This window comes from Betta splendens, chromosome 8 (genome assembly GCF_900634795.4).
Source record: "Betta splendens chromosome 8, fBetSpl5.4, whole genome shotgun sequence".
Classification (NCBI taxonomy): domain Eukaryota; kingdom Metazoa; phylum Chordata; class Actinopteri; order Anabantiformes; family Osphronemidae; genus Betta; species Betta splendens.
This window is the reverse complement of record NC_040888.2, coordinates 10,819,361-10,829,955: the sequence shown is the minus strand read 5'-3', so window position 1 is coordinate 10,829,955 and position 10,595 is coordinate 10,819,361. Positions and strand designations below refer to the sequence as shown.

Genomic DNA, 10,595 nt, shown 5'->3' with positions numbered 1-10,595 from the left:
ACACGTAACTCGACTGAAATATGGTGACTTCATGGATCTCAAGGAATTTCAAACTTCACAGCTTTTTGTAAACACACCGTGGACATGTGCTTAAAGAAAGCATTTATAATGTTATACATGCATCATTTAAATATTTCAAATGCATTTTATTGCATACCCATTAGTTCTTAAGGAAGACACAAAATTATCATTTTAAAATACATTATAAAACAGTCATGACATATGATTTACTACACACATAAATACAACACAACATTTTATTGTGATTATTTGAGGAATATGCTGGGTATATATCGGTCTGTAACTCTAAAATCTTACATAAGGCTCTTGGGATACATTTTAGCACTAGTTAAATTTAATTCATATTTACGTGGTTGTTATATTTCATAAAGACAATTGTAATTGCTTGCTTTAGTCTGAAAGGGGAGAAAGAAGTAGTACAGTCAGTGATTGCTACATTTCCGACAGCGTGTGAAGGCAGCACAGTTTAACAAGGCCGAGTGCCTGCAAGTCATTTGTTTTGCCTGAGTCGGACGGAGTGGATTGGACGGCCCGGGGTTCCGCCCACAAACACACAAGGTGGAGTTGACAAGAAAAAACACGCTGGGACAAAATGAAGCTGTCAAACAGCCGCTAACAATTAGCTCAAATCGAGCTTTCGGCGGCGTGGAGATGGACGGAGGCTGCGGTGTCGACCCGCCAGTCACTTGTCTCCCAACTAAGTGTAACTCGAACACTGATCGTTTCAAATCAAAAGCAGATGCGCGTTACTTCTAGCAAGTTGCGCCGAGGTGTGTGGGAGCTGGGCTGCGGCGGTAGACGGCAGCAGACACCCGCTCGCTTTCAAAAAACGTCCTATTAAAAACCTAACTCTGCTGCGATCTAAGGCTCAAATCATCTCGCCTCGATCTCCGGGAGTAAGAAATAACTCCGCCGGCGGTGCGACACCGGGTGGAAAATGGTGGACGCCTCGGCGGGGATGGAGGCGAGGGGCTCGTGCGCGCTGAGTGGAGGGAGACGGCGAGTGAGATGGAGGCGGGGGGAAGGACCAGCTCTGCGGGGACTGGAGCCCGGGACCGACGGCGCAGTGCTGGCTATCGTTCAACCCTCCCCTTCTTCCTCCACAGCGACGCGGAGGCTCGCGCCGATAGACAGGTAAGCCAGCACAGACGCTCTGCACGAGCGAGCGCGGTAAAAAAAAGCTTATAAAGATCCATAGACGTAGAAAATGCACATTTGGTGTTCGGTTTTGTCATTAGTTGCCTTTAGGGGGTAGTTTCTTTGTGGTGGCGACATAAGCCGCCCGTCGCGGTAGAGCAGGCGACGGAGCAGGTCGGCCATACCCGAATTTGTTGTCCTGTACAGCGGGAAGAATCTGCGCGCGATACCCGTAGGTGAATGTGGCATTTCTTCAAAATTACCCCCTGTCGAACGCTTCGCGCGCGTCTGCTCGAGCGAAACTCGGCCGCTCGCGCTGCAACGGGGAAATTTGCGTGGGGGAATCAACGGTGGTTTCCGCGCCGAGACCTCCATGCGGCTGTTGGCGGAACAGCGAGCCGCCTCTCTCGGTTAGCCATCAGGGATCTCGGTTTAATATCTCACCGTGCACAGACTCTCCCTCTCTCTCCCCCTCTCTCTCTCCCCGACGAGCCCAGAACCAGCGACGACCGAGCGACGGAGAACCCGCCTTCTCGTCCTCGCTTAGGCGCTTTCTGGGTCGAGGAGAAGGAGCCTGCGACGCCGCGGTTGTCGTGTTTCGCTCCGTTTTCCCACTGTTTGCAGTGCGCCATTGGACCTTGTCACGGTAGGTTTCCTGAAGCATGGCGGACCCTGGAGCCCTTCGTGGCGCCAGTGAAGCCGCGCAGCCTCGCGCGTTTCTGTGTTTCGTACCAACGTTCGGCTACAGTGTACCGTCGCGCGCTCGGCCGTTACCGTCCTAACGGACCCGGTGGCGAAGCGAGCTCCGGGCTCCAACGACCGGTCGTTAACGCTAACGCACGCGTCTCCTTTCTTCCTGCGTCTCCGCACATCTCTCCGAGGCAGCACCGAGGAACTCTCCTCGGCGTTTTTAGTCTTTAACGAAGCTTCTTCTGAAAAGTCGAATTTAAAAAAGAATAACGTTCCTAAATCACAATGAGTTCAGTAAATGATTTGTAACGTTCAAGCGGTCTATGTGCAAGCTCCCAAAAATGGGATTCCTGGTTATATTTACCGCCAATATTTCAGCTTTAAGCCAAATAGTTAAACGTCTTAATAAAACAACACGCATTGTAAGAATGTTAAATTTCAGCTACATTTGCCGAGTCCAGACGTCCTTGGCCATGTAATGCCCCAGCTCCCAGCGCTCTCATCCAAGTTAAAATGTTAAAAATTGAACTAGTTTCTATTTTAACCGTTTTATATGACTACGGTGGGCTTTTTAGTTTCATAAATATCGCCACATGGGTCGTTCTAATGCGGCTGGGTCACAGTGTGGACGCCACAGTGAGCTGGGGCCATCAAGGACACGACGAACAACGAGCAGCCGCCATCATTGGAGCGCCGCTCGGCTACGCCTCGATGAAGAATGCACTGGGTTTTTGCCGCCGGATCGCGGCGTAAAACACCCCCAAAACCCGCACAAACCGGTCTGGGGATGCGATTCGAGCGCATTCGACGACGACGGCCGAATTAAGATTTGGATTCGCCTCGCTTCGAGCCGCCGTGTTGAGGAGAGATTATGCATGGCGGATCTAGATCCGCGTCCAACGGTGATGAGGCGCCGCTTCCGAGTGGCGCATTTGGCTGCAGTGCTTCCAGGCCACCATTCCCTCGCATCGAGCACCGAAAGCAGATCCCCCGTCCGTGGTCAGCTGGTCGCCTACAGCTGCCCGTCCGTCCACGTCCATTCGCTTCCTCCTTCCGTGGATCCTCCCCAACCTCCGCTGCGATAGAAAAGCCTCCATTACCGAGCGAATCGGCCGAGAAAATGGTCGCTCCCGTGCACCCACGGCACGTTAGCGGTGGGGGAAAAAAAGGACAGGACTAATACGCCGAATTCCGCCCGGCACCATTTGCTGGATGCAGCCTCCCGTTGCCGTAGCTAGTTGTGCTAGTTGAAGCCGTCCGCAGTGTTATTTGAGATTTGAAGCCGTCACAAGCAATAGCCTATGTCTCGCCATGTAGCGTAAACGTTTAAGGGGCGGTGTAATGAACATAAACCATTATGTCGAGGCAAATTTAAATTCCACCACATGGAAACTATCACTTTTTCCTTTATAACTCAGACGAGACCTCGGTGGAAATCATTTAAATAATATAAACGTAAAATTAACTTTACGTAAAATGCTGCGATTTGAAAGTGGGACGTTTTCTCATTCAGCAACTAGATGTGTTTGAGCACCATGTTTTTTATTAACGATCATGCGGCTTGAAGACACGATATATTATAACAGCTGCATTTCTGTGACTTTTGTAGATATCAGACGGAATAACCACAAATGAATGGAGAAATGGAGGCAAACTCCCAAGACCAAGGTGGGACCATCGATTGTTTTCCACGGATATTAAAATAAAATTCACAGTTGGTCATTTTTTTTCTGTACAGATACAAAATGTCATGACCGTAAATTATCATTTCATGTCTCAAGCCATACACTTGGCTTGGACCATTTTCACGAAGCATGGCCAAAGCCACTCATTAGTAATTAGCAATACTCCCTAAAAGATGAGAAGTAGGCAGTTAATTATTTAAATCATTCATCACTTCAAGTGAACTTCTCAGTTCTCAAAAGTTTAACTTCCTTTTATGTCAGAAACTAGAGAATTAAGAATTATAAAAACATTCCATGTAACCAGCACCTTTAAGGAACTGCAATGGGCATTTTTCAAATGTTTTATATTTTGATCAATTAGTAAACGGAGTGTCGGCTGTAAACTTTATATATACGTAACAATCTTACTATAGCCAGCTTCATAACTGAACATAGGGTTGTGGTAATTGTGTAATATATTATTATTTCTGTTGGCATCGTGACAGTCTGGGTACAGGATGACCTCTTAAAACTGCTGGAGGCCATGAAGGTGGCCCTTCCTCAGAAGGATCTGACCAAATATAAAACGTCAGAGTCCCACCTTGACTGGCAGAAGGTGGCCTTCAACTCCTATACAGCTGAGATGTGCAAGCAGAAGTGGCAGGAGGTCTCTAAAGAGGTAAAGCCGGTTTAAGTAACGTGTGTTGATTGAGTGACGGGCAGATGGTCTTTATGTTGAGATTCAAACTTGTGCTTTGAGTTAATGTGTTTTGCATCTCTGTCTGAAGATTCGTAAATTCAGGACCCTAACAGAACTAATAATTGATGCTCAGGACTACATCAAGAACCCTTACAAGGGCAAGAAAATAAAGGTGACATAAAACAGCCATTTTGCTTGATGATTAAAGTCATAAAGTCAGTTTCTAAATTAAACACGTTTTTCTTATTTTCCCATTTATGTACAGAAACACCCAGATTTCCCCAAGAAGCCATTGACTCCATATTTTCGCTTCTTTATGGAGAAAAGGGCCAAATACGCAAAGTTACACCCTGAAATGAGTAACTTAGACTTAACTAAAATCCTGTCCAAGAAGTACAGGGAGCTGCCTGACAAAAAGAAGGTCAGTCATGAACAAAACTACAACTACTAAATATAACCTTTACTAATTGCTACATTCTCAAAAATGCTTGTTTCCTCCTCTACAGAAAAAATATGTGGATGACTTCCTAAGAGACAAAGAGTCATTTGTGCATAGCATGATGAAGTTCAGGTAAGATTGCATATTAATTTTTTTTTATTTTGGAATATTAGGCCTAGACCTACTACATATGAGGTTAAAAATTGTGCTCTCCTTCTGCCTTATAATGTGTATCGATAGGGAGGAACATCCAGATCTTGTTGAGAGTATGACAAAGAAAGGTTCTAATGTACCAGAGAAGCCCAAGACACCGCAACAACTATGGTACAACCATGAAAAAAAGGCTTTCCTCAAGACACATCCAGACGTATGTGTAGACATTAAAACCACAACATATAGTGTTAAAAATGCACCAATGTATAAAGGAAAGCTTAATATTCTTTATCTGACACCAGGCCACCACCAAAGACATTAAGGACAGTCTGGGAAAACAGTGGACACAGCTGTCAGACAAAAAGAGACTGAAGTGGATCAGCAAGTCTCTGGAACAGCGGAAACAGTACGAGGTGAGAGATGCCACTTACTGGCTTAATAGGAACTGTAAAGAATAATAAATCAATATGAATGCTTTGTCTAAAGTTTCTAACTCTGTGTGACACTGTGTAATGTTGTAGGAGACAATGAGGGAGTACATCCAACAGCACCCAGAGTTAAACATGACACAAGAAGACATTGTAAAATCCACACTGACCAAGGCTGAGAGGCACCTGAAGGACAAATCCGATGGTCGACCTGACAAACCGCCTCCGTAAGTCACAGCTGCACATACACTGTGGACAAATGTGTATCACCCTATTATTATCTTTAATAATCCATTTATGTTTGTGTGCTTTTAGAAATGGTTACTCGATGTTCTGTGCCGAGTTGATGTCGAGCATGAAGGACGTGCCCAGCACAGAACGCATGGTAATGTGCAGCCAGAGGTGGAAGCTGCTAAAACAGAGTGACAAGGATGGTTACCAGAAACGCTGCGAACAGGTGCGTTCAGAATCATCAGGGGACAAAAACACAAACGAATCATTTGGTTTTGTATAAATACTTTTTTTTCTTCTCCAGAGAAAGAAGGAGTATGAAATAGAGATGAACCGATTCCTTAGTGTAAGCTTTATTTTTCAGTTTCCATTTAACATGTTCCTGTGTTGTTGTAAGTGTTTCTTATGTATAGTTCCTTTGTTGTGTTGTCACCTTTAGAGCTTGTCAGAAGAGGAGCAGCAGCGGGTCTTAGGAGAGGAGAAAATTGGGTTTAAAAAGGGCAGTGGAGCCAGCAGTCCAGCCTCAAAGAAGAAAAACTCTAAAGCAAAGGTAACGCTGAGTTAGTGGAGGTGGTTACTCACTCAATGTTCGCTCTAATAGCTCTAATTTAACATGCACATATTCTAATGGCTTTTCTTTCATTTTGTAATCTTTAGGCCAATCCTGAAAAACCCAAAAGGCCCATTTCAGCCATGTTCATCTTCGCTGAGGAGAAACGTCCAAAACTGCAGCAGGAGCGTCCAGACCTTTCTGACAGTGAACTAACAAGATATCTGGCACGCATGTGGAATGACCTGCCAGATAAGAAGAAGGTAACCAGTTACTGGGCTGTGACCTTGAAACTGCAGAGAACAGAGTGTGTCAGGCTTGCAGAGTGAAAACGACTGCTGTGGACTGCTGTGTAGAATTTGTAATACATTTTTAGGAGTAATGATTTACCTTGTTGTATTTAGGAGAAATATAAGCGCCTAGAAACCACCCTGAAGGCAGAGTCAGAGAAGAAGGAGAAGGAGGATCGCAGTCGTCTGCCAGACCCACCCAAGAATGCACAAGACATCTGGCAACAGAGTGTCATAGGGGACTACCTGGCCAGATTCAAGGTAGGGTTTAGACAATTAAACCAGCAGGTTTTTCCAGTGACACCATCAATAGGAATTTGTCTGATGGTCCCTAAAGTATGCTTACTTATAGTAAATCATTGTATTAATTATATTTCCTGTGTTGTTTTTATTACATAATGTAATTGATTACTCCTACAAGAATTACAGCACAAAGTATAGAGAAAAAATGTTTTGTACAAAAGTCACACTGTTACAGTAGTGCTGCAAAATGACCATGGTGCTTTTAACATTCACCTGATGTTTTGCAGAATGACCGGCCAAAGGCACAGAAAGCAATGGAAGCGACGTGGAGCACCATGGAGAAAAAGGAAAAGATCATGTGGATCAAAAAGGCGGCAGAGGACCAGAAGAGATACGAGGTGAGACCTAGTTCAGTGTCTGTTCATACTTCTTTTACTGCAGTGTATACTGTATAAAACAGAGCTAACTGTTGACCTTATTATGAATAGAGAGAACTGTGTGAGATGCGCTCACCTGCTGCTGCCATTGCCTCAGGAAAGAAAATGAAGTTTGAGGGTGAACCCAAGAAACCACCATCGTAAGTTTGTCGCATCTTATTGGCCCCATTGGTTGCCCATTGTTCGTAAGCTACCGTAGGCTTTAAAGTGCTTGTATATAACTTTCCAGGAACGGATATCAGAAGTTCTCTCAGGAGATGCTGTCCAACGGAGAGCTGAATCACCTCCCAATGAAGGAGCGGATGGCTGAGATAGGCAGCCGTTGGCAGAGGTTACCACAGAAGGAGAAAGACCGCTACAAGAAGATTGCTGAGGAGAAGCAGCGGCAGTACAAAGTCCTGCTGGAACAGTGGCTTGCTGTAAGGGTTGATTGTATTTGGTTTAAAGAACCAGAAAAGGTTATTATATAATGGCAGAAGCATATTTATTTATCTAGCACTCTGTTCCATCCACAGAGCTTGTCTTCACAAGAGAGGAACACTTACAAAGAGTACAATTCACAAGTAAGTAGTGTATCTTACTGGTAACATTTCTATTGTCTCATACAGGATCAAGAAGGGTCGATTTTAACTATTCTGATCCTCCTTTCAGAAACGAAGAACCACAGCAAAACCAGGAGGCCCAAAGGCAAAGTCCAAAAAATCTGTGAGTCTTGTCATCATCCGCATTCTTACCATCATAAATGATCAGATCTCTGTGAATTTAACCATTTTTGATTAACGCTCCTTCCTACAGGAAACAGAGGATGAAGAGGATGATGACGAGGATGAGCAGGAGAAGGCATCCTCTGAAGCAGACTCATCCAGCGACGACGATGATGATGACGATGACGACGACGACGACGATGATGTGTGTGGTCTCAACTGCATACAGTTGCAAGGACCTAAGTTATTTATGATGCTTATGATGTTTTTTTTTCTTTTACAGAAGGATGAAGAGGAGGATGACGACGATGATGACGACGACGATGATGATGACGATGATGACGACGACGAGGCAGAAGACAAGGAGAACAAGTCTGAGGACAGCAGCAGCGAGTCGAATTCAGCGTCGGAGTCCGATTCAGACTGAAACGGGCCAATGTCACCTTGAGACTAACTGAGCAGCGCTGAGCTGAGCCAAGAGTCCAGGGAGCTCTGCCACTGTGCCAACCCTGCTTTCCTCCCACCACCAGAGGGAGCCCCTCGTTTAAGTCACACTCACCAGCTTTAGTTTGCTGCAATTAACGATCTGTTCCCATGGAGGGATACCCCTTATGTCCAAAATCAGTTCTATTCCCTTCTCAGTGTGTTGATCATTTCACAGCATGGGCTGCTGACGTCAAGCCAAAAACCCCACAGGTTTGGTAACAGACATTTCTTCCGCTGGTTTTAATATAGATGTTTTTGAGTTGGCAGGTTTAGGATTTTGTTTTTATTGTGGATGGTGAAGAATTGCCCTCCAGTGTTGGTTGTATACTTCTGGTAATTCTGTAAAGTCAGCTGGGGTGAGTTGTGAACAGGCTTCATCAAGCCAAAGAACATGGCGTGGAGAGGGGCTGCGCAGGGTACTGAAAAATTGCACTCTTCAGAATGTTTCCTTTTTATTTTTTCAAGAACACTGTTACATTGTTCTCTTTTCTCAAGTTTTATTGTTTGGTTCTTAAAGAGGTGGTTTTTGCAGGAGAAAAATCAAGCCATTATGAATGTCTAGTTTTGTTGCTGGAATTTTTTTTAGAACTGAACCGACCCTTGTTCTCATTGAAATCATTCAGTGCCTATAAAGTCTTCACACCCATTTGGCTTTCATATGTTTTGTTTTACAGCATTGAACTAATGTGACTTTTTGTAGCTACTTCTCAGTAAATTCATATTTAAAGGAAAACTACAAATTTATGGGAAATGTTCTGTATTATACACATGAATCTTGGTTGTTGTTGTTAGATATGCTCCAGGTGTTTGATACAACTGACTCTTAGACACTGGTCTCTAACTCATGTTGGCATCAACAAATTGGACAAATGCGATTTTCTGTGATGTCACAGAAAAAAATCTATCGCTGCAGATTACGCGTAAATACACAACTCTAGAGCAGTCAACTCACTAATGGACGGGTGCACCAACACAAAATAAACTCCAATTCTGAACATTTGAATGGTTATCTTAAATTCACAACCTCCAAGATTAATTGATTTCACTTTAATTACACACTGAAGTCATTTGCACTCAACTTATGTAACTTCAAATTCAAAACGCTGTTATATCATCATTAGAATTGTGTAATTCTGACAAATTTATCAAAGGTCAGAGGGAGGTGGAGCACTGTTTATAGGACCTGTGGAACCCATTAGCACTTGTCTGTTATGTAAAGCTGTCATCAGAATTTGCTGACGTGTTTTGTAAAGAAATCCAAACTTCTGAAACAATTCTGACTCGGTTAAACCGTATTTCTTTGTCTGGCCTGGCGATAAATGTCTAGTCTGTCACTGAAGGAATAACATCATTGTTCCACATTTAGAGCTTGGTCTGACTGTTTATAAAGAATATGTGATGCAATTAGTGTATGTTACATCTCTGAACTATTGTTTTACATTAATTTTACCGTTAATTTGAACTGTTAAGAGGTTTGTGTTGATTATGAGGAGCTTTGTTCATCTGAAATCATTTGTGGAGCTTGAGCTGGATGATTTCATCTTTTTTTTAAAATTTGCTTTAGTATAAACTGTAACACATCTGTTTCTCGTCTGATCTGAATCCCAAAAAAGTGTGCACTTATTGTAAATCTTTCCCTCTGTGTGCTGTTCTGTGTAAATAAGAGGGTGAGGTCATATGTGTTTCTTTGCTTTAATATGTGCTGTTCTTTTGCTGTTTTGTTGCACACTATGATGTGACTGCAGCGAGCATGTCTGCCTATGTGGGGACATCATACCAATACCATGAATGTAGATATTGGAGAATTTTCTTTTCTGTCCAAAGGTCTTTAGTAATGTTTTTGCTCAGAGCTGTTGTGTCATTCATTATTTGACACAGACTAATGGCATCTGTAACTCGGGTTTCTCTGTTTACAGAAAGATGATGACATGGCAACTGTTAATATTCTGGAAGGAATGAATTGATTTTCTTATGAGTTGTGTAACAGACTGATAAAAAAACAACTGTGTGAACTATATAAATGCCAGGGAAAGGAACAGGAATATTGAAAGTTTGCAAAAGGGAATGGTAGGAAATAATTTGCTAGTGGATTTGTGGTTTAAAAAAAGACTTGTAATTTTTGTAAATATTGTTTTTTGTATTAAGTGCTTATTGTTTTGTTAGTACTTAATTTGGCAAACCCTCATCTGTGACTTCTGAGGCCAGTGAGTCTTTCACTCACGGAGGGAGAACCTCTGGTTAAATCACTTGTTTTAGTTGTTTCTTCTCTCCCTCCTGTTGGGTTAGAGGAAGACAGCAAAGCTTTACAAGTTTGTACTGCTGATTTGACAAAATTTGATGTTTTCTATAGCTGAGGGTGTTCTTATGTCCTTGTAGTTTAAGTATTTGGGCAAATAAAACAATGATCTTTAAAAATGTGTTG

The 10,595-nt window shown here is 43.2% G+C and overlaps 1 protein-coding gene across 3 annotated transcripts; it reads left to right on the top strand.

Annotated features, from left to right (window-relative positions):
• The first annotated feature begins 20 nt into the window (after positions 1 to 20).
• ubtf (upstream binding transcription factor) lies at positions 21 to 10,588 on the top strand. 3 transcript variants are annotated; one of them, XM_029157946.3, is made up of 21 exons: positions 21 to 1,155; positions 3,458 to 3,516; positions 4,019 to 4,191; positions 4,301 to 4,384; positions 4,478 to 4,633; positions 4,719 to 4,783; positions 4,892 to 5,018; positions 5,107 to 5,217; positions 5,326 to 5,459; positions 5,548 to 5,689; positions 5,768 to 5,809; positions 5,903 to 6,013; positions 6,121 to 6,276; positions 6,418 to 6,564; positions 6,834 to 6,944; positions 7,035 to 7,123; positions 7,213 to 7,402; positions 7,499 to 7,546; positions 7,635 to 7,688; positions 7,779 to 7,892; positions 7,971 to 10,588. In XM_029157946.3, exons 2-21 carry the CDS (start codon positions 3,480 to 3,482, stop codon positions 8,112 to 8,114), a joined length of 2,235 nt encoding a protein of 744 aa, XP_029013779.1. In that variant the 5' UTR covers positions 21 to 1,155; positions 3,458 to 3,479; the 3' UTR covers positions 8,115 to 10,588. The 3 variants fall into 3 exon arrangements, with proteins under 3 accessions (XP_029013779.1, XP_029013777.1, XP_040927669.1); XM_029157944.3 differs by having other exon boundaries at positions 21 to 1,804; XM_041071735.2 differs by having other exon boundaries at positions 81 to 3,002.
• Positions 10,589 to 10,595: the final 7 nt, after the last annotated feature.